The sequence below is a fragment of the Meles meles genome, chromosome 4, assembly GCF_922984935.1.
Source record: "Meles meles chromosome 4, mMelMel3.1 paternal haplotype, whole genome shotgun sequence".
Taxonomy (NCBI): Eukaryota; Metazoa; Chordata; class Mammalia; order Carnivora; family Mustelidae; genus Meles; species Meles meles.
The window spans coordinates 118,094,875-118,120,228 of NC_060069.1; the positions used below are offsets into that span (position 1 = coordinate 118,094,875).

A 25,354-nucleotide genomic window follows, 5' to 3' on the forward strand; every position below is an offset into this window, starting at 1 on the left:
CATTTTTTGCTATTGACACATATTATTTATGCAATCAGAAGAACATTTTAATTTGGGGGAAAATAAAGGTTGAAGACCTGGAAAACACTGCTTTGAAATTTAAAAAATACAAGATGCTATTGGTAGATATGAATTCTGAATAACTACTGTATTTTAAAATTCAAAAACAAAGGGGAGTAATATACTCATTAATGTAGAGAGCTGCTGAATCATTATATTGTATACCTGAAACTAACAGAACACTGTATGTTAATTATGTTTCAATAAGAAAAATTTAAAAATTTTAAATAAGAGATAACTACATAGAATAAGCAACACTTCTGCCAATACCAAAGAGCAAAAAAAAAAAATCTTATGTAAACAGATCCTAAAGCATAGATATCACAGACACACATACCTGGATGATTTAGCAGAGTATCAAGTTCTTCTTTGGCCACAACCATTCTTAATCTATCACTACTATCAATGACAAAAATAATGGCTTGTCCTTCTCTGTATAAAGAATGAGAAAAATTAAAGATAAACTTATACATTTTTCCACGTTTAGCATTCATTTGCATTTCCTACCCTCTGTATTATTTTTTCATTACGTATTAGTTTATATGAGTGACTAATATGTTACCATTAATCATATTTCATGTAAAATAATTCCTTTTAGGTTGGTTGATAATATGGTACATTTAATGCTTGTTTCATAATTTTTAAAAATTATAAGTAAAACTATAATCCTATTACACAGATGCAATCATTATTAATATTCTTGGGTAAATCAATTTTGTCATTTTTTTTCTGTATGTTCACATAGGAGTACCTACATTTGTACTTAAATGGAATCTTGCTGTTTTATACCCTGCCTTTCTCACATACATTGCCTTGATCTTTTTTGCAGTATAGTTTGAACTACTTTTTAATGAAACATGAAAGCTCTACACCAGTGTTTCTCAAATATTTCTTACCATAACCATAGTGAAAAATACATTTTATATTAAGATGTAGTAGACACATAAGTATATGTAACTACATTTGAAATAAGTTTCCAGAAATAATACTTACAAATAGCTTTTATTTTATTCTATTTCATTTTTTTAAAGCTGATAACTAGCCACTGAAATGGCTTAAGGATTCATTTACAGATCACAGTGGCACTTAAAAAAAATCACTGATTCCCTCTGCACCTTTCTTTTAATGATTATAAAATATCCCATTGCAAGGATATGTCATCAAATACAGTGACCTTAGAGATTATTTTTAATTTTTATTACTGTGAAAAACTTTGGAATAAAAATCCTCCTAAATACATTTTTTAAATTTCTAGATATCTTAAGACTTGTAATTAGGAATTTCTAGGAATACATACAAAATTTAAAGTTTTAGGTAAACATGGACAAACTGTATTCCAGAAATACTTTAACAATTTATACTACCAGTACTTCTCTCAGCCCCTTTCCAGCACGGCTCTTAACATCCTTTTCCATTTTTGTCATTCTAACAACATATTTTATACTGTATTTCGTTAATTGCTAGTAAAGTTCACTATCTTTGCGTATATTTATTGGACCTTTTACCTATTTCTGTGAATCACTTATTCCAGTCACAAACTAAGAATTTAAAAGTTCAATATCATTAGCAATTACATGAATATAAAAATAAAACACTTTTGAGTACCATTTTCTCCTATCATTAAAAAAAATGAAGGTTATCACCAGTCATACATTACCAGTAGCCACAGAAACAGCTATGACTGGAAATATCTGCCAACAGATTTAAAAATGTTCAATCTCTTTGAGCCAATAATTACATTTCTGGAATTTATGCTAAGGAAACATGAACTATGACAAAGATTTATGCAGCAAGGTGTGTTAACTGGAGGATTATTTATAATCTTCAACAACTGAGAATAGCTTTTATGTCCAAAAACAGAATGATTAAAAAACAGGCATAGGCATATGAAAAAATAATAAGCAGCCAGTCATTAGTTATATTCTTTGTATGTTTTTCCTGATTTATTCTCATCATTGAATGTTATCTAAAAAAGCAAGGTAAAAAACTGTATGTGGTACATAATTTAGAAGACTACTTTCTCAATTATGTAAAGTATATATTTTATATTTCAAAAGGAAAAACACAAAAAGATTAACAATGGTAAATTTATTAGTAGTGAGATTTATAGAAAAAAATTTATATTCTTTTCTATATTTTCTAAATATTAAAAAATGTGCACTCCTTATATTTTATATTTTTCATATTATAAAGATAATAGCAATAATTATATAATAATCAATGTTACAGTATCTAATAAATAACAAAGTAAACTTCCCCTATAATCTTTTTTTTTTTAATATTTTATTTATTTGACAGAGAGAAATCACAAGGAGGCAGAGAGGCAGGCAGAGAGAGAGGAGGAAGCAGGCTCCCTGCGGAGCAGAGAGCCGGATGCGAGGCTCGATCCCAGGACCCTGAGATCATGACCCCAGCCGAAGGCAGAGGCTTTAACCCACTGAGCCACCCAGGCGCCCCCCTTATAATCTTAATGTTCCAAAAACAAATGTTATTAATGGTTTGGTGCATATGCCACTAAATTATTTTTCTTCTCTATATATACTAAGCACATATTTTTGTTAAGAGTAGTAGTATTCTTTTTATAATTGAGATATGTCATTATAAACAGTGTTCAAAACATTTTCTTCTATCTATATCTTTGTCCACAAGTGCTAGTCATAGGATACTTCTTCAAGAAAAAAAAATATGGCTAGAGGGCAAGAACATTTTTCATTTTAAAAAATACTGATAAATTTCTCTGAAAAAGATGTTACATTCCCACCATAACAGTGACTTATTTTGCTATAGTAGACTTAATCTTTTTAACCTCTTTCAGTCTAACAGATTAAAATGCACTTGTTCTTTCATAATTAGAAAAAGATATAGTCTATTATTGTAGATGTCTCCATAGTAACCATATTCACTATTCAACCTACAATTTAGCTACAGTGTTCCTAATTAACTTCTTCCAATAAGACTTTGAAGGAAAAGGAATTAAAATCTGAAACGTTTCCTTTTCTTGAAACTATTTTCTATGTATTTTTGTTACCTGTAATTAAAATAAATGTTATTTTTAAAATAGTAGCTAAAATAAATACATTTAAATAAAAAAGAATTATCAACTAACTGGAGGAAGAATAAAAAAAATCCTAAACTGAAAACTCAGGTTTCCTTAAAAAAAAAAAATCCAAAAAACCCCTCAAAACAATTCACATTTCCCCAGAGAATTTAATGTAAGCTACCATGAACATGCCACTTTTCCTTTACCAAACTGACTCTCAAATCTGAAGAACTCTTTTCTCTGTATCTCAGAGGTCCTCTAGATCTGTACAATTTAAACATGATTTCAATCTAGTAAAGCACTTATTGAAAAGAATATCTGTAAAAAATCTCCTTTGGCTGAGGAAATACAATGTCTGTTCCCACATTAGCAGGAAAGAACTAATCAATAAAAATTAAAATCTGACCTGGCAGTCATCTCATAACCATTCCAAAGCAAGAATTGCTAATGACAGAAGGGCATTTAGTCAAGAGATACTGGTGATAAGTTTCAGACTCCAAAAGTAAGTTACATTGCTTTTACATGAAGAGTCCTTGCAATATGAACAGTTAATGAATTTGTTTTACTACCACACACAAACCCTGAGAGGACAAAATAATCTGGGTACTAGGAACTTGACCATTCTTAATCTGAAGTAACTACTGAGCACTTTATTAGCATATGCTGAAAAATATCTTATTTAGAACTGCTTCTAGAACAAATGGATCAACTGTTAGTTACTACTGTTATTTTAACTAAATTTGTTTAAAAAATATTTACTGATCTCTATGTCTGGCATCATACTTGACCTTGAAGAAATAACCTGAATAAGAAATAATCCCTGCTCTTGAGCAGTTCACATCCTCGTTAGAGAGGCAGCTATGGTACACGACTTGAAGACATAATTAGTATGGTAAAATACTGTGTAGACACTGGGAACAGATTAACTGGGCAAAATGGTGGAATTTCACAGAGGAGGTGACTTCTGAGTTAACCTTAAAGCATGACTATATTAACTTTAAACTGCAACAAAATAGAACAGGGCATTAAAAACAGAGAGAAAAGTATATGCAAAGACGCAAGGTCATGAACGGCCTGAAGAATCTGAGAAACAATATGAACTATGATTATACTTTTTCATTAGAAAATATTTTCACTTTTTCATTAGAAAATGTGCTTAAATTATACGAAAAATAAATAGTGCAACGTAGCCCATGTAATCCTTTGAATTTATCTGTGAATCATTTTTATTAAAATGCATTCATCTAGTTAACCAACACTTATAAACATACTTACTTATAATAGTGTTCCCAGAGATTTCTGTATCTTCCTTGACCTGACATGTCAAACACTGTAAAAGACAAACTACAGAAAACAAAAAAACAAAACCAAACACCGAAACAAAACAAACCATGACTACATTATAAGATACTAAATTAAGGTATCACTTTTACTTAAAAATTTAAATTGTTTTCAAAGAAACCACCCTTGAATATACAATATCCAACTTGAGCCAATTTTCAAGTACAAGTCCCACAAAACAAATTTTGTAATATAAATATGATTTTGTAATGAATAACACATAAAAAAAGATGCTTTCCTTGCTAGTGAGATTATCAGAGTTTGTCTAAAGTCTGAATTCTAAAAAATAATCTAGAGGTAGTGGTACAAAGTCCATCTATGGACTTCTGAAACAACAAATTACTTGTTCTAAGAGTAGAAAGAATGACTAGGTAGATCTAATATCACTTTTCACCCACAACTTCTTAGTCACAAGTATAATAAAGTGAATTACCTGGATGATTTGAATTTCTCTATGCTGAATCCTATGGTTGGAACTATATCTTGTGATTGAGCCTTCAAGAGAAAAGATAAATTGAGAAATCTACAACTACCAAAGATGAATTTTTCCTTGGGCTAAAAAAAAGCATCCAGGTTTCCAATTCTAAAATTTGTCACTGAGGAGATGACAGAATTAAACAAAACTATAATTTTTGCAGTGGGATCACTGCGTGTGAATTCTCTATAGAAGCTTAAGGTTTACTAATTATGAAATGTTTATGTCTTAATTCACATTTCGTGGTTTGCAAGTTACCATAGCTGTAATGTGGATTCATGAGTCATTCTGAGTTCACATATAGGACTTTATAATCTTTTACCACATACTTATTGAGTTTATATACGCTACTGCAGACTGTTCTCATGTCTAGATGGTGAATCTACATGGTCCCTGCTTTCATGGAGCTTATTATCTAGAGAAAGTAAACAACAGTAACCAAGTAAACTACAAGTGAACATGATTTCAGACAGTGTTAGGTGCAGTGAAAGGTGATTTGGGGATGGGAGGCAGTGGGGGAGGAGGGTTGGTATGGGGCATGGACAAAGGATGCTGAGAAAAAGTCTCTCTGAGGAGCTAACATCTGACCCAAGAGTGAATATGAAAAAGGAGAAAAGTTATAACAAGATCTTGGTAAAGAACATTCTAGTCAAAGGAATTAGCCAGTACAATGACCCTAACGCAAGCAGGAACTTGCCACTCAGGCAAAGTATAAGGCCTGTATGTCTAAAACGTACTGAGTAAGGCAGACGCTTTATGTAACAAAGAGCCATAGAGTCTTGAAGGCCATGGCGGGGAATTCTGTATGGAGAAGAGATTACAAGGGGGCAAGAGTCTACCAGGAGATCTGTTAGCAAGTCCCACAGGCAATTAAAACACCTTAAACTCACAAGACATCAAACGCCTCCTAACACTTCCACCATCAAAACTATTTCTCCTTTTGAAAAAAAACACCATCTACTTTCTGATAACCTATGAGTTATTCTTGACTCCACCTTTTCCTACATTTTTAATATAAACATTCTCAAGTTGGTCCTATCTCACTAACTTAGTTCAGGCCCTTATCATTTCTTGCTTTGATTTACTACAAAAACCTTCGAATTACTCCTAATCGTTAATGTGCCTCCTTAGACTAGCTACTCAACTTCTCCAAACCTTAGTTTTCTCAAATGTGAAATCTATTATTATCTTTAACTTGTAAAGTTATCATGATAATTAAATGAGTTACTGAATGCAATATACTCAACACAGTGTCTGGTCCATTGGACATACTCAGCAAATACTAAACAAATACCATAAGTATACTGTCATTGACTTCAGTCTTTCCAATTTTCTCCATACAGCCACAGTACAACTTTAAAAGAAAAACAAAAAACAAAAAAACCTTTAGTTCATCATGTTGCATTTGTGTGAAAACAGGAGTAGAAGGTAAAATGTTGCTCCAAACCATTATGTTCAATTTGGTAGTCCACTTCTGGAAATTTAAAATTCAAATGAAAAGACAGCAGCTGAAAAGTCACTGGAGCTTAATCACCTTAGAAGTAATGTAGTAGCGAAAAGGCCTCCCTGGAGATGCCTGGTTTTGCCTTTCTAAATCTTGTTTATTCAGCTTTTCTTTCCATCCTGTGAGCTGCCTTATTCTTCCAAAAATATCATTCTGTTTATATTGGAATTTATTTCCTGCCATTCAGATTCCTGCCTCAGTCCTTACAGTTTCTTCACTGCACAAAAAACTTTGGAATACTTTCCTAACTTTGGTTGTCCCACAATACTCCACTGTTTTGACTTCTGATTTTGATCACAATTGTGATAAAATCACCAGCTATTACTATTAGCAAAAAATACCAGTAATAAAAAAGTGAGGAAATTAAATGTTTAAAGAAATCTCAGAAAATGTACCTCAAAATAGTAGCCCTATCTTCACTGAACTGTAATTAGAACACTTGCCTAGCCTCTCCACAATCACCCAACTTCTTCACAGACTTTTTTTGTTTCCAGAGCTTCTCTTTTAACTTGCTGTTCTACTTAACAAGGATACAATTAATCAACTTTCTTCCCATCACTTCACTTTTTTTTCTTTTAAGGATAGAGAGAGAGAGTACACATCAGCAGGAGGATGGGTAGAGGGAGTGGGAGAGAACATAAATCTGGATGATGTGGTAGTATGACAGGGTTTATGCTGGCAAAGGGAGGTAATGCAAATTGGGGAAAAAAAGGTACTTAGAGGGTACATTTCTAAGAAAATACACTTAAGACCAGATTCTGGAGTCATCAGGTTAAAATGCCTCCCCATCCTCATTCATCAGTTTAGAAAACACCAGCAACCTCAATACATTGACAATAAACAAGCATTAAAGCCAGTTTGGGTCCATTGACAATAAACAAGCATTAAAGCCAGTTTGGGTCCAGAAGTATCTAATTATCTAGAAACTGATTTTACCAACAAAAAATAAGAGACACAACTATAAAATGAGGTACATGAATTTTTTTGCATTGTAGATTTCTGTAATTCACTTAATTCATTAAAAATTATGTTTCTAATAGTGGATGTAAGTTCACAAGAGATTTCTTCAGTTCAGATACATGGAGGAAACAAGTGTTTTATCTATACCTGTGTGATAGAAGTTTTGAGGTCTTTAAGAAATTCTATTTCAAGTGATCTTTTGGCTATCAGCACCAAATTAAAAACCAAAACAAAATAAAACAGAAAAAAACCGCAAAGCAACTTACTGTGCTCTCAGGATCTAGAGGTCAATTTTTCTGTGGAGACAGGATAATTGACTAAAGATTAAGTCTCAGGAAGTGATATCAGAAGATAGGTGATCCCCTTAAAAATAGCCCCATAGCAAGTCTAGGCTAGTTCCATAATTTACCAGAGATAACAGAGAAACAGGGATGTTGGAAAGCATTGGAAGATTAATTAAAAAGCCTTATGTATTGGCTGTGTACCCAGGTTTTCCTGCGGGCTCTCCCTAACTAACGTGGTGCATTAAACAGGGTTAAGAGTGTGGAGGCCAAGAAAAACAAGGCTGTACCCACCTTGAGTTTAGCCCTAACATTGCCCTCCCCTCCAAAAAACTGAAGGAGACTGAGGCAGAAGAAAATGGAAACAAAATTAAACCTAAATATCACTAACAAGAGCACTTGATAGGAGAAATGTGACATTCCACCAATTGTCGTCATGTTAGTGCCTCATTAGAGGGAGAAACGGCCTTGATTTGATAATAACCAGGCCTCCAATATCCTGACAGTCTTTTTTTACCCTGATAGCCCTTCTGAACATCGCCTTTGTCCTCACCTACTGCTGAGCCAGCAGTCATAGCCCAATTACCTACTGCCAAGTCTACCCCCACTCTGCCTTTAAAAACTCTGTAATCCGGTTTGGGGTCCAAGTCCCTATTCCGCTGTGTCGGGTATACTTGGACCCAAGCTTAAGCTTATCAAATAAACCCTCATGTGATTGCATTGGTGTTGGCTCCTTGGGTGGTCTCGCGGACACGAAAACTTGGGCATAACAAAGAGGTCACAAGGCCAGTCTGACACGGGGGTATTAGAGTATTTTAAGATCACAGACAGAGTACATGGTATCTCCTCTTTCTGCCCCAAATCCCTAGAAATGACAAAGAAATTATGAAAAAATAAATCTCTAGTAGGTTAAAAAATAAGACCAAGTGTCTTTAAAAAGTACATCCTTGTTCAGAGAAGAAAGGTATTCCCATTCATATCCAAGATTATTCCTATGGTAATAACTCTGTCTTGGAAAATCACTATACTGTTGGGGATAATGGGAAGAGACTGTAACTTCTATGTTGTTTTTTGAATGTTATTTCTGCCAATTTGAGCACAGCAGACATTGGGGAACTGGTCCATTTTGTGGCTATATATTATTTTTAAGAGAAGGAAAAGTGAGGGGATGGGAGAGGGAGAGAGGAAATCCCAAGCAGGTTCCACACTCAGCACAGAGCCCAATATGGAGCTCAATTCCACGACCCTGAGATCATGACCTGAGCCAAAAACACGAGTCAGATGCTTAACTGACTGAGCCACCACAGCACCATTTTGTGGCTATTAACGGTGGCTCTGGTTTCAGTTATTTTCTACCTATTCGAGAGTAGTTTTTTTTTTTAAATCTTTATTTATTTGACAGAGAGATCACAAGTAGTCAGGGAAGCAGGCTCCCTGTAGAGCAGAGAGCCCAATGTGGGGCTCGATCCCAGGACCCCGGAATCATGACCTGAGCAGAAGGCAGAGGCCCCAACCCACTGAGCCACCCAGGCACCCCTTGAGAGTAGTTTTTGTAAAAAAGATTTTATTTATTTATTTGAGTGAGTGAGCGAGAGAGAGGAAGAGAGAGGAGGGGCAGAGGGAAAAGGAGAGAGAATCGGGAGCAGACTCCGTGTTGAGCTCAGAGCCCTGACAGAGGGCTCAATCCCAGGACCCTGAGATCATGACCTCAGCTGAAATCAAGCATCAAGACACTTAACCCAGAGCCACCCAAGACTAGTTTAAAAATTTTTTTTCTTCACTTTTGAGGCAATTCCTTAAGGTAGAGAAAAATGTAAACCCCTCTAATAGAATAGGCCCTTACTAAAAATAATTCCTTATACTCTTGCTTACTGCTGATAGGTTTGCCTACAGAAGTTCAGGTCATCAGTCACTGAGATTCTTAACCCAGGCTGATCTGCTCATGGCTGATCCAGAGTACTGATTATGGGCCAAGGCACAATTGGGTATGGTTCTACTTTTAACTCACTGTTCTCTAAGTTCAATTCTGGACCCCATTCAACTGTGTAGGATGCTTTATCTCCCTCTTAAGAACTGACAGATTTCTTGTAATCACCTAGATCAGGAGATAGATTTCTAATGTATGTGGGCTTTTTTAACCTTTTTTCCCTATTTCACATATAGAAAAAAAGTCATTAAATGATATTTCTCAACCTCACCTCCTTCAATTTATTCCTCTCCACCGGTAAAGAATTACCCCTTTGTTCAGTTTGTGGGACAGAACTGAGCATTCTTGGTTCTGCCTCTCTCTATTCACTCATTTGAGTGCCATATGCCTATCACAAGCATGCACTCTCATCTGATCTTAGCCAAGAAATGACTCTAGAACAGCAGGATCTTTCCCCAAGGAGGAAACCCCGAAAATTTGGGGAGGCCAATCTCAATACAATAGAGTGTTAGCAAGTCCTCTAAACAGACCTAACCCTTGCCCTCCAAAATTAAATAAAGCTGATATTTTTTATCTTTGCCTGACTTCAGCATGTATACCTCAGCTGACTCCCAATTCAGCTGAGGAACTTCTTAAAACACCTAAATTGCCTTCCAAATCCATTTTCGGTTTCTTATCCTGACCACCTCACACTAACTCCGACCTGAAAATACACCAGCAGTTAGCTGTTCTTCTGTGGTAAACTCCTCTATGTAGAAGGGAATAATGACGAGGAAAAAAAAAAAAAAGAAGAAAAAATAACGGTGTTTTTGTATTTCAGAGCAATTTCCGAAGGTAAAACTGAAGCTACTGCAACAGAAAACGGAGTAGTAAGGCTGCTTATTCTGCCCAACCCAAAACATTGTTTGGAGGTAACTACCATATTTAGGAGCAATTATTTCCCATTCTCTAGCCATTTAATCATTAAAAGTATCAGCTTCTTAGTTTCTGTCCTATCTGTAAGCAGTTTATATTATTTTCTCATTCTACATTTTTCATTAATCCACTAATGGCTTTTGCCTAAATAAGTGTATTTACAACTGTAAATGTTAGTTGTCTATCCAATATCCATCCTCCTCTTCTTCCATACTTATAAGACCCCTATTATTTTTGGAAGCAGCAGTATGACCTGCTTTTAAAAAAAAAAAATCCAGCTTTATTTACAGATAGGGGTAGCCAATGAGATAAAAGTTAGGAATCATTACTTGGTGCTTCTGGGTAAGTTCTTCAAAGAAGGCTTATTTAGCAAGTGGGCCTCTTCTTTTGCCTTATTCTTTTCTCCTCCCTGTGACTTAGAATACAGTTAACCAAGGTGACCATGTGGAGATCTTGAAGATGAAAACCAGGCACTTAGAACAGCAGGAAAGGAAGACAGAAGATGCCTAGATGTCTCATGACTGACTACATAGCTGCACTACCAGCCCTGGAAGACCTCCTCTGGACTTATTTAGATTAGAAAAAGAAGGTTCTATCTTATTTAGTCTACTGTTATAAAGGTTTTCTTTTTATGCAGCAAAAACCTAACTTCTATGTATCATGTGTTGAATGTGCTAGCTTTATTTATTTTTCAATTATTAAAATTACATGTTCATATACTTATTACCTAAATGACTTAAAGTCATTCTGCTTACTATCACTGATATGCATACCACACTCCTGGGAAGTTGCTAATTATCCACTGAACCCATAAAAATGATTCACCATTCCCTCTGTTTTGTTTCTCTTGTAAAGAGGGAGCCAAAAAGAAAGCAATGCTAGCTAAAAGTGAATTTCACAAATTTGTTAGGATTTTTTAAGGAAAAAAGAAAATATTCCAGCTTAAATAATCAAGACTCACCTATATATCTGCATGAAATACACTGTAAATTATGTCTGATTGACATTTATTACTTTAAGGTACTACAAGGTTAATAGGATTTCAAAATATGACTATATGAAGTAATGATGGCAAACAAAATAATTCTGCATGTTAACTTTCTCTAACAGAAAATACATAAAGCATCTAACAAAGATACTTACATTTGAAGGTTTAAGTTTGTTAATGATTGTTGTTTTGCCACTATTATCCAGCCCAAGGCACAAAACATGAACCTCCTTCTTCTTTAGGCCAAGCAAGCCTGAAAGTCTGTCTAGCAATCCCATAATGTGATTCAAATATTTACAAACCAGCTACAAATTAGAAAGTAAAAAAGATATATCAATCACAGGCAACTTAGGTCTGGAAAATATAATAATGAGCATAAAAAAATTTAATAATTTAAAGACACAATCAGAAAAGCCATGTCAATGTAGCATTGTATTTACTAAACAAAGTTTAAGCTGATTAGCACAAAGGAGCCTTATCTGAAATGCAGATTGGCAGCTTATAACCCTAGGCAACACAAAGAACAATGCCCTTAAAATAGCTGTATATGTTTTCTGGTAAATTATAATATTTAAGATGAAAATATTGTTAAACTCAGTATCATATGGAGTCTGCCACTTGTGATCTTGAAAGTATCTGCAGCCTTTCTAGAAATTTGGAACACTGTATGGGCAAAGGAGTCCATGTAGAACCTAATGCTAAAGTTCAGAAAATAGAAGGCAGATCAGAAATGAGAAAAACTAAGATTTTGGCTACACTATTTGAGCTAAATAAATCTTTTTCTGAAGCCAGCCCCATTGTTGTACTATGCAATAATCAGAAGCAATAACTATTAAATTCACTGTTTTTGTTTGTTTGCTTGATTATATCTGGTTTAAGTTGCATTTTCCATCAAGCGAAATAAATACTAACAGATATATTTACTTTAATATATACCATATTGCTACAGATATCACTTGCTCATTACCTGCTATGAAATTTCCAAAGGAAACTTTCCAAAGGGGTTCCCCTTGGGTCCATCACTCCCCAAAACATTATCATGGGAGAAGAGAAATATCCCTGTTGTCAGCCCTCAACTGGTGCAGGGACTGTTACAACAATGACTACGATCTGCCTACGTCCCAAATATTTCTCATTACTCTCCTAACCACCATTTTCAAAGTTCTCTAAATATTCATCTAATTTGACTGATTTACTGTCCTCTCCATCTAAAGTTCCAGGAGCCTGTCATCCCCCAACTCCTTCAGTATTTTTTACCTCACAGTATCCTAAGCAAGGCCCATACCCTGAAGGATGTGAAACTGCAGCAACTTAAATGATGAGGTTTCCAAGACAATGCATCAAAAGGAAGCTGCATCATGGATTTTGCTTAGGCCCCTTGGGGGAGCATACTGATAGAAATTTCAAAACCAAATTTCAATGATGTACAGAAAAGGGCAGGCACAGTGCCCCACCAGAGCATGGGGCCTATAAGATATTCACAGTTGTCTTATTTAAGGGATGGGTTTGATTTCAGGTTCTCCATTTGTATCACTTTTCTCCTTGTGTTGGAGACTCAAATCTCACTCAATCCATTCCTTTAAATCTCAGCGTAAGGAACGTTTGTAGAATCGACATTATGTTAGCCTTCTAAACCATGAAATAACTTACACAGACTACTTTAACTCAAAAGTAGTTCTGCTATTCTCACTTTGTTATTGATTGTACTGAACATATTGATAAAAAGATAATGTTACCCCTGAAGCAAATAATACATTATATGCTAACTTTAAAAAAAAAACACTTGTTTTCAGTTTTCCATACAATTTTGAACAAATTAAAAAAAAATGACTGCTTCTCACATCATCACCCCCTGGGCAACCACTAGAAAACACTGACTGTCAAAAACCTGATACTTGAATATTCATTCACTTTCCAAAGAACACTGGATTGTGATTTTCCAGCCCTTTTTCATGGATTATTAAAACTAATGCTTGTTAATGAAATATTTTGGGACATACACTTTAGAAGTCAATTGTTCTAAAAGATGTTAATTATAGCCTTATACATATGTTTCTATTTCTTAGTAATCATACATTTCTGTAACTTTTTACTTTTCCCATGTATGAAAGGAGGAAAGATAACAATTTAAGCCACTCAACATTTGTTCACCATGCCCTATGCACACAACGGGAGATAAAGTTTTCTGTAGCTCCCTATGCCTAAAGCCATGATTCGCAACTTTGGCTGCACACTGGAATCAACAACTGAATTAGTATTTCTGGTGATGGGATTAGGGCATCAGTATTTAAAAAAAACTACACAGTATTTCTGATGTACAGTTACTACTGAGAACTGCTGGCTTTCAGAATGAAGTCCACGTGCAGCTTTTAGGGTTCAATCTGGCTCTGATCTATCCTTAATTTTTTCTTATCTTACTGTTTTACTGCGCACCAATCAAATTCTCCTGGTTATCTGAGAAACTGCTTTCTAAAGGATTACTTTTTGCCAGAAAAGTCTTGAAGAATTAGGATGTTATCCACAGTAAAGAGCTTGGAAGGTAGTAAGCCGCAGACAGTGGCAGGGCAAAGAAACACATCATGAGGGGCGCCTGGGTGGCTCAGTGGGTTAAAGCCTCTGCCTTCGGCTCAGGTCATGATCCCGGGGTCCTGGGATCGAGCCCCGCATCGGGCTCTCTGCTCAGCAGGAAGCCTGCTTCCTCCTCTCTCTCTGCCTGCCTCTCTGTCTACCTGTGATCTCTGTCAAATAAATAAATAAAATTTAAAAAAAAAGAAACATCATGAATGGTACTGCGTAAACTTAAAAAAAAAATGTTCCTAGAGTGAATTATAGCACTTTTTAGTACTTTAAACATTTTTTTTCATGTTTGTCCTTGAGGATGAAATGTCAATTACATTTCCCACACACCAAATAAAAACACGAAACTGGGCGGTGATAAAACCGAACAAATTCGCCCAAACCAGGAGCCTTCTGGGATCCCTAGTACTAACCGCATAAATCCTCTGTCCTTTTCCACTTCTTACAGTTTAGAAACAACGGTACGGAGTGAAAAACAGGAAAGAGTAAAGTGCAACTCCAAAACCCGTCAGGAGCGGTGATGGTGGCGGCGGTGGCGGCGCTGGCTACAAAACAAGGGCGGAGGGGGCGGGTAGATACCTGGTTTTTGAAGTTAATCCTGCGGGCCCAGGGGCTGAAGAGAACAGGAACGGACCACTCGCTCGTATCCGTCTGTGGGATAAATATCGGGCGTCTCTCAGCCTTCGTCTCTATGCCGCCTCTGTAAGAATCCCTGCTCCTGAGCAATGCTGCTTCTACAAGTTGGGTGAACCGGCTGCCTGTGCCTCAGCCCGAGCATCAGTGGCTGGGCAGGCGCCTAGGCGCGCGGGGTTCCCTTGGCAACCGGACGTTCTTCCGGTCCCTAAGCCACGCCTCCTTAAACTTCTGAGCGTAGCCTTGGTGCTCTTGTTTACGGGATTGAAGAGCTCGGGAGAACGTCAGAGGCACACCGAGGAGTATTAAAGGTGTGAAGACAGGTGGCCGGGTAAACGGCCGCCTTCTTGCGAAGAGAAGCGGTGTCCCGAATGGAGCATGATGGGAGTTGTAGGCGTGCGCACAGCCTGCTGGGAAATGCTTGGCGTCGCGTTTGCTGCTTGCGCCGCTTTCCGCCCACGTCTTTCTCAGACTCGCGGGAAAACATCTGCAATTCCAGCACGCTGGGGTGGGCGAGGAGGAACCTCTGCGTTTTTACCGGGCACGCGCAGAGCGTGGTGGCAACGGCCGAAGAACACATCTGGCCTCGCGTGCGCCAGTTTCCCCGCTGCCCCTCCCACGGAGGCTTTCCGGACTCTTACAGACCCTGGAATCCTGAAAACTGTTACTGTGGATAGGGAGTGGAGAGAAAACTGGTGTGAAAAGTCGGAAGCGTGACTTGGCAGAGGAAGTATGCCTGTACCCTGGCTTCTTAGCTGTGTGATCGCCTGAAGAGATTTACACTAGCCATAATCGGTGATGAGATTACTGTCCCCAGAATGAAATCCGTAGGTGGTCGGGAAGAGAGTAGTCTGAATGCTCAACGTTAATCGCCTTTTAAAATTGCACTGAGATTTTATAGTAGCAGTGATACTCCAGTTGAAAATACTTAGATTTACTTATTTCTCCACACTTTTATAACCACGCTTTCCAAGGGACAGACTACATTTGGAATAATCTTTCCACCTATCCAGCCTCACCCTTCCCACCACCCATACCAATGAGGGGTTTTCATGGATGAAACCCTTCCTCTTAAATTTTCATCTACAGTTTCCTTTTTGGCCAAGAGTATGGGACACCCACCCTCACCATTACCTCCACCAAACAGACATGCACTAGCTAGGGTTATGTTTTTACCATCCTGCCTGATCTTTGGCCTTTAATTAATTTTACCTATTAAGCGGACTAGAACCGTGAAAAAAGACTACAAGAATTACATAAAATTAATGAGGGGAGTGTTTATGTGGATGATTATAGGGCGATGTTTTTGTTATGTTTCCAAATTTTGTAACAATGGTTTTACAATGAAAAAGAGTATGGTTCTGGGTAAGTGACTCTTGAAAGGCTAAAACTAACAAAAACCCAATAGTTCTATATTCCAAAATGTTTACAAACGTCCTTGAAAAAAATTGGGAGTATAGGTATATGCTTCCTAACTTTGTGGCCTTAGGCCATTTAACCCTTCTCCATGCTTTAGCTTCCTCACTTTCAAAAATACACTATCTCATTTGGTAGTTTTGAGGATTGAATAGATTTAAAAAGTATTTTATTTGGCACATAGTAGGTGTTCGGTAAGTAAGTTCCTGTCTTCCTTTATCCTGAAATTTTTATTAAATGGATAGGATTTGACCCAATTCCTAAATATTCTGGTTCATTAACTTCTGACTATAAATCCAGTTTCAGGGAAGTACTGATTTCTTTTCTTTGGGTCAGGCATTTGTGATTCATTTTGATGAGACAAGGAAGCTAATTTCCTTGTAGCCTGAATATGACTTTTTTTTTTTTTTCTAAGAGTTAAGTAGAAATCTTATGTTTCAGAAGATGTTGGTGTACAGACTTATTTTTTCCTGTTTGGAGTTGGTATTTTCTGCCTTTAGGTTTTCTATTTTTGCTTAGTACAAAACATTTGGTGAAAATTGGAAATCTGATGGGGAGATTGGATATCTAACTTTTCAGTAAATTTAGGCATATACATAATTCTTTGACAAAAAATAGCTAAGTAAATTGTTATCTTAGATAAGTGTAGTTTATGTGATGGCTTATCATTAGAGATGAAATAGTGAAACTCACAGTGTACTCAATAACAGAAAATGCTAGTTTTAAGAATATGTAAAAGTTTAAAACATAAATATTTCATATGGTTGAATCTGCGTTTTGGTACTTTGTGAACTGAAACTGCTTTTGAGTACTGAAAATCTCAGCATAAAATTATTCCACTTGATTTAATAAGTTAGTTTGGATGTCTTCATTTTATTATAAGGGTGAGAGCTTTAAAAATGGCATGTAATTTTTTGAGGCTACTTAAAATACCTGTATAAGAGAAGGAAATTTCAGGTATTTTATAACCAGCTTTAAGAACTGTAGTAGAAGAATTATAAAAGAGTTAGTTAAGTCTAAGATGATGACAACAATACTATTCTGATTAACTGAGGAACTTTAAATGTATTTTCTTACCAGCAGCTTTTAAAAGAATATAGAAAATCCCTGGTTCTTAATTTATTGCACATTTTTGGAATGAGTGCTGATGGCATAAAGCCATGAATAGTCGGACATTATGTATGTTTTTTGGTCATTTGCAATTTATGTACAGTATTACCTCTGCAATGAACAATTTAATTTATTTAAGCTCACAAAATAGTTTGCCAATATTAAATCACTACAAAAATGTGTATCCATTTATAGTGATTTATGTGATTTTATGCCTTGACACTAGTGATGTTAATTATTTTGAAAAATTACAGCTATGATTTTGCATCCAGAATTATGTATCTAAAGAGCGTCTAGATTTAAGAGACTAAAAAATAAATTATATTTAATATTCATCAATACAACAGTACAAAAAAGTCACAGATTTAACCACCAGAACTGTTACTTTTATTTGCTAATAGATATTTTAATAAACAGGCTTACTCCATCTGTAAGACCCTGGTAATGCCTCTTAGGAAATCATAGAAAAATAAAATACAATAATTAGTAATTTGTACTTTGTACAAAAATCTTATTATGTTGCTCAGCAGGTAGTTTTGCTGAACACCATATTCTTTCAGCAAATAGATGTCATATGTAATGCAATTAACCACAAACAATCCCTCATTGAGAGCTGAGCATTCTATAACACTATTACTTGTAAGCATGCCAGCACATGAAAATTTACATGGAACATCGTAATATTACAGTAGATTTTTATAAGATGAAAACAATATCACCTTGAAGTAAGTCTGGATTACTTCACTGCTATAGCAAAGTAGATAATAGGTAGGATTGCAGTTCAATTGTTAACACCCTTTTACTGTGTTTATCTCTCTATAATCTTGTTTTACAACCAGAAAAGAGAACATAGTCTGTGTAAGGAACCTGAGTGGAAGGCATATATTGAAGCTCTAAATAGATACCAAAGAGAAACAGTAATAACAAAGAGAAAAAAATACGGTGCTGTATTTCCTTATTTTCACAAACAGATCTTTTCCCCCTTTTATAAGAGATGGGTACACTGCTAAATCCATAATTAGTGATAATTAACTTTATGACAGGTTACAGAGAGATACATTTTAAAAATCATATTCATACTTATCGGAAGGAGAAATGTTTTCAGCTGCAGTTTTTCATTAGTCAAATATTGCTCTATGAGGGATTAAAATGCCTCAACCTAGACAGATGTTATCTAGGTATTTTATTTAAATGTACTATTAAGTATTAAACTTTTTAGGATTTGTGCTACAAAGATTTTTATAACTATTTTATTTTGAATTCACTGCAACTGTCGACATCTACCATTTAGTATTTGACATGGCCATTTAAATATTAAGTGTTTAATCAAATACATATTCATATGTACACGTACATCTTTATATTTTTGTCTATGCTAAAACAGCAAAAGAATGGAGAACAGTCTTATTCCATTAATCACAATCTAATTTTACATCAAATCCATATGCACCTATACATTCAACACATTGAATTACATACATCCTATCCAGAAATAAAGATCCAAGCACAGTCAAAAGATCACATCCTTCCAATAGGATAGAGAGGGCACAATGAACAAAACAACCATATTGCCCATGTGTTTCTCCTAAATGACAGATGGTCCTGATGATTTTTATATGAAAACAAAACAAAATAAAAGTATTGTTTTACTAAATGGTTAGAGCCTGTTTGCCTTTTTTTTTAAAATTCAGATGGGGGTTCAAAACCCTCCCTAAAAAAGTATTTTAAGAAAACTGTGAGCTTGAGTATATAATACACATCTTTCAAGATTAAACTAATTTTAATTTTCATCGGTTTTGAATTAGAATAGCTACAAAATATTTCTGCCTTTTACTCCGTAATAGACAAAAATAAATAACAAAACATGAGACGTATGTATGGCATTGAGAAGTCCTCACTTAGTCTCTACATTATGTAAAAGAGAACGCTAGAGTCCTCGGAAAGCACAGAATTATTTCAGGTCCTTCAAATAAGATGTCTCAAAAATATTCAGTAAGAATGGCTTTAAAATACTTTACACATCTTTTCCCCATGGTGTCTTACATACACATAAATACCCACTCACTGTGTTTATGTATATATGCACGTGTGTGTGTATACGTACACATATATACATATATATGCATATATACAAGTATATATGTATATATAGTTCACTTTTCCCCTTTCCAACTACTTATACCTCTCTTCCCATCTATACTCTTCCCATTCTGCATATTGACTTTTATGTCAATGGTAAATAGAACTACTCACATAGTAACATTCTTACCTTTCTACCACACATCTACCAACCTATCTGCAATTTTGTCTTCCCTCCCATTGCAGTTCTGTCTCCTCCTATTGAAAACTAATCTCCCTACTTACACTATGAATCCTAACCCTTCTACCTCTCAAGATATTTTCTATAATTATATTTTCTCTTGCATAATCATAATCAGTTTTCCCCTTTCTACCAGATCATTCTCATTAGTATATAAATACACTCTAGCATCTTTTCTCTAAACACACACAATCACACATGTGCGTGCACACACACACACAACCAAAAATCTCTCGTGACTCCATATCTCCCTCCAACTACTGCCCCATTTTCTCAGAGAAAAATTTCTTGATAAAGTTTATAGATATTGACTCCACCAGCTTTCCTACGATCTCTTAATCCACTTCAATCAGACTTTGACTACACTATTTCATAGAGACTGTCCTTGTCAAGTCACCACTAACTGCCATGTGCCAAATCTGTGGCTACTTATAAGCATTTAATCCAGATGACTCGTTGGATTTCTTTTTTCTCTACCTTGCCTTATACTCCTTAGTGTTCCAGGTTGACTTCCAATTCTCCATCTAACTTCCACAAATGGGAATGCCTTGGACCTCAATTGCAGCCCACTTCTCCACCTTATAGACTTTTCCAAGATATTTTCAAAATTTCAAAATTTTAAACATCAGTTATATATTAATGACTTCCAGATCTTGATGTCTATCCCTGATTGCTCCTTGGAACTCTTTTATACACATGTTCTCTCCATTTGAATATCTAACAGGCATCTCAAGCATTATGTAACTAAAATTTAACTCTTGATTTTTCCCCTTCAAACCTGATTTTCCCCACTCGTGCTTAGTCTCTCACTCCCCAAATAATATAATTTATCTTTGATTATTCTTTCTTTTTCAGACCTCAAACCCAGTTCATTAGGAAGCCCTGGGTTCAAACATAGCCCAGTTTCCACTTCTATCTTTACTACTTCCACTTTAACAAAAGCCAACTTTTTTTTTCTGCTTAAACTATTGCTGTGGCCTCATAAATGTTCTTTCACTGCTGTCTCATTTTGCCTTTCTTCAGTTCTTCTGCTGTGCACTAAGCACACCATTCTCTCTACCTTCAAACACTCCAAACTCGCACACATTAAATTGGTCTTTCTGCCTGGAATGTTCTTGCCTCCAATCTTCTCTTGACTAGTTCCTTCATGCTTTTCAGTTAATAGTTTAAATGTCACATTCTCAGAGAAAATTTCTTTTACCATTTAATGTAAAAACCACAGTCATGCTATGTAACTTTATTGCTTTTAATTATCAACATAACATTTCTTTATTGTGTACCTCTACCACTGGAAGATCAATTCCATGATGCAGGGGCTTTTACTTATCTTCGTCACTCTGTATTTCCACTGTTTAGAAACAGGACACTGATAGTGACAGTGCTTAATGAACATTAGTTAATGGAACAAATGAACTTATGGATAAATATACTTAAAGTAAATCAGTATATGCTAATCTTAAAATTTAGGAATTATATAATTTTGGACCAGCAAGCAGATAGAACTTCCTTTAATTTTTTTTTCTTTTGTTTTGTTTTATCGGTTTCTCATAGCATCAGACCTTTGACTGGAGAAATCATGCTCTGTTGTTATTTTTTTATATTAAACTATAGTTACCTAATTATTTTATTTAATGGTATAGAGAAATTGTAAGTCGGGCAAAAGGAATGTTTTGCTTCCTCAAAGGGATTTTGGAGACTCTGAAAGCAGTTTGTACAAAAATTGAATGGCCTTTCACTTTTGTTTGCGGTATCCCATCTGGTGAAATTTAAAAAATTGAATAAACAGTAAGTAGTGAAAATTAACTGTAAAAATATATGTTCACTATTTTGAATACACAAAGTCCCATATAAGATTTTCTTTTTGTATTTCTATTCATGAGAAGCTAAGAGTTTGCCTTCTCCAGCAGACTTTGTGAGACATCTAAACCATATTAGATAAAAAAAAATAAATAACTTCAGAAATAATAACTTCTAACCACCGTGTTTTGGCATTTGGCTTTAACTCTTTGAGAACTGGAAAGTTATAAGCATCATGAGACTGAATGGAAATATAATATATAAAGTGGGTCTTTTTTTTAATACTTGAAACAACTGAAAAGAGAAGACAATCAATCTCCTTGAAAGAATATAAGCACTTTGACACCATAACATATAACATAAAATTAATATGCAGATACCATATTTTAAACATTTCAAACTATGTAAAATTTATATAATTGCATAAAAGCATAAATTGATTTAAAAGACTACTCTTCTTTTAACTCTTCTTTTAACTTTTTATCTGCGTCTTATATAAACTTTTCACATTTAATAATATCAAGAAAAACTCTTATTAACGAGAGTGATTAGTTGATATGTATAAAATGCTTTGACTGTCCAATATTCAATGTATCTTTTGACAAATTCTTTTATTATATATAGGTCTTATAAATGAAAAGAATTAGTAATATGGAAATGTTAATAATTGTGATTATTTGGTTAATTAATAAATTTTTAAAAAATAAATTTCTATCGATATTTTGGCAAAATTTCTGATTTTATGTATCACTATATATTTTAACAAATATTAATAGACTTATTTAAATTAGAGATTCCCATCTTCAAAATGCATTTTAATTTCAAAATTACCAAAATAGAAGTATGATAAAACTTTTGATCTCTTTTCTAATAGTTTTTTTTAATGTGGTAATTAATAGTTTGACAAAAAAAAACAACTTCTTATATTAGCCTTTTGTCTTTTCCTCAATTTTAATGGAAATTGGTCTCTTTCCAAGTTCTGCATTAATGCTCTGCCTCTGAGTTTTAAAAAATAAGGTTATTATAGAAGGTATAATATAACCAACATTTTTTTTTAAAGATTTTATTTATTTATTTGACAGACGGAGATCACAAGTAGGCAGAGAGGCAGGCAGAGAGAGAGAGGGAAGCAGGCTCGCTGCTGAGCAGAGAGCCTGATGCAGGACTCGATCCCAGGACCCTGAGATCATGACCTGAGCCGAAGGCAGTGGCCTAACTCACTGAGCCACCCAGGCACCCCTATAACCAACATTTTAAGAAACATTGTTAAGAAACTATTAAAAGAAAAATTAAGCTGTCAAAATTTGTACTGAATATAAAATTGAACCCAAGTATAGTTTATGAAAAATGTCCGTAGATATTTATATCCTGTAGTTATTCAGATTTTCAAAGAAACAATTGAAGATGGGATGTGATTAAGAATGTGATTAATAATGTATCAGAAATAAAGCACATATAGTAATCTTTAAAATCAAATGTTACTCATTCATATTTGTTAGGACTGCTCAAATATTATGCCTTACCAAAAAAAATTTTAAAGTGCTCCTATTTCACATTTTTTTTCCTCTTAGAGGCCTAAAAAAACCCCCAAATTATATGAAAACTCCATATTTGTAAGAAGATGAGGTTTTTGCATAGTATAGATATATTAATATAATTTTCTTTGAATGTGTATGATGTGGGGACATCATGTTAAAGCAAATTAGAAACTTCAATGATAAACATTTATGTACAATAAACCTTATTTTTCAAGCAGTGCAGGAATTAAAAAAAAATCCCCAATCATTGTTTATTGTCATATTGTCTATGAAATTCAGGACTATTTTAAAGATAGTTTTAAAGATATTGAAATAATAGCTTTAGATAAAATACCAATGAATATTCAAATAAGTTAGATTTAACAATGCTCACATCAATCACATGGACAGAAAAAATAGCTCATTCAGTTATAAATGTTAGCAAATGAGTAACCATTGATTTTGTCATAGAGCTTCTAAAGACCACAATTTTAAGCAGATTTATTTCAAAGATAAAAATATGTGGCAGTAAGTAAAGCATGTACAGTCAAAGAAAAATTTTATTACAGCTTAAATAATGATATTACTGGGTAAATCTAAAGAGAGCAAAAGTTACTACTTTGAATGAGAAATGAGCTAACAGAATGAATTATATTCTAGCTTCTGAGTGAAGATGTGTTTAAATAAAAATTTAACAAAAGCAATTTCTAGCTAATGCATACATTTCATTCTACAAATTACTAAATGTAGAAGAGAGATTTAATTTATTATAAAGGCAATAGAAGAGGACATTTTAAATTAGTTAAAAATCTTTTAAGTGCATTGTTTACTCATCTTTATGATTTAGTACTATTCACTCCATCTATCATAATTTCAAAAAGTTAAATGATATTTGGTCTTTCTAGAACACAGGCAAATGAAGACTGTTCTGAGGGTGATGATCTATAAATGTGGCAAAACTCATAGAAATGTTTAAATCGATATTGCTTGCTTGTAAGCTCATATTTAAGTTATGGAAACAAGGACATCTATCTTCAAAGTTTACAATGCCTAAATATAAATTTTGGATATATGAAAAATGAAGGCTCTCCTACCTTGAATTTTTCTTTATGATAATATATCATTTTGGAATAAAGACCGTTTTCTCTTCAATGAGGGCTAATGAGCTAGAGACTGGGCTAACTAAATAGGAATCCTGAAGTAGGTTGCTCTTCTTTCATTATTTTGTAGAATACTCTAAAGTCATATCTCTGTTGCTCTGATTTATTATTTGAGTTGATAACTTATTATCGTAACCAAAACTGAGTTCATTATAACAAAATAGATATCCAGAGGTTAAAAATAATGGAAAAATATAGGTAAGGAAAGAGCTTTACTTGAGAGAAGATTTTTCACTGAGTTTGATACCTTTCTAATTTACAACTCCCAGGAAATTGTGTTGTTAATCTGTACTTCATATTCTAATCAAAAGTAGGAACCACTTCTTTATGTCACATTTAAGAGCTATCTTTCATACTCATCTGTCATGTAGTTTTTCTGTAACGCCTTTGTTATTCTTAAAGATGAATTAGGTATGTCTAGGGAGAGTGGAATTCTTCCTTGAGATTTTCCCTCTTAAATGAAACAAATCAAAAGTTCTCTTAATGATATAGGGATCTGGTACTGTAGTTAACCAGCATGGCATGGAAACTTAAGTGAGAACCTTTCTTTGTTTTGTTTAGAAAGAAACTTCTTTCAGTGGGAAAGTGCAAAAATATAATATAATGGAAGTGATTTGGTATCACTAAGAGATACAAAACTTTGTATTTGCCAGATTTTTTTTGAAAGATGAAGTTTATATTCTTTTGGTAGTGCTTTGCTACCCTTAGTAAATGAAAATTTTCTTCATATTATTTTTGTTTCATTTTTAAAATTCCGTAATTTTGAATCAACACTGATAAGCTAAAGGTAGACTTTAAAATATATTCTAAAATCCTGTAAAAGCAAATACCAACCAACCAATTTTTGTTTTGAATTAAAAGCAAAGAACCCAAGAATTTTTTTTTAAGTAGGCTCCCTGCCTAATGTGAAGCCCAACATGGAATTTGAACTCACAACCCTGAGATCAAGACTTGAGCTGAGATAAAGAGTTGGACACTTGACCTACTGAGCCCCCCAGGCGCCCCCCAAATTTTTAAATTAAGATGTAAACATCCTTTTTTAATACATTTATATAAACCCGTCATTAACCTGAAATTCAAAGCTAATTATTAGAAGAAAGAGTATTAAAGTTATATTTTGATGACCTGTATCTTCGGATCTGTTGATCTTTTTATCCTGGAAGTGTCACACCCCATATAACATGCAAGATTCATTTTTATCCTGTGAAATCTTTGAAATACCTGACTAATATTTTGTTTTTTAAGGAAACAATAAGAGGAAGTGGGGGTATTTATGCCTCTGCAACTTAAGATTTTTCCTTTCCTTTATTTCATCTAGTAATATGTTAGATCT

At 34.5% G+C, this 25,354-nt stretch overlaps 1 protein-coding gene across 2 annotated transcripts in view; it reads right to left on the reverse strand.

Moving 5' to 3' along the window:
• The window catches only part of ARL6 (ADP ribosylation factor like GTPase 6), a 44,378-nt gene extending 29,341 nt beyond the window's left edge, over positions 1-15,037 (reverse strand). For both annotated transcript variants that reach the window (XM_046003295.1, XM_046003294.1), the window contains exons 1-5: positions 14,648-15,037; positions 11,647-11,796; positions 4,875-4,936; positions 4,376-4,444; positions 398-492 (exon numbers count right to left, since the gene is read on the reverse strand). In XM_046003295.1, coding sequence (XP_045859251.1) covers positions 398-492; positions 4,376-4,444; positions 4,875-4,936; positions 11,647-11,769 — 349 coding nt within the window. In that variant the 5' untranslated portion in view covers positions 11,770-11,796; positions 14,648-15,037. The remainder of the gene's footprint in view (positions 1-397; positions 493-4,375; positions 4,445-4,874; positions 4,937-11,646; positions 11,797-14,647) is intronic.
• Positions 15,038-25,354: the final 10,317 nt, after the last annotated feature.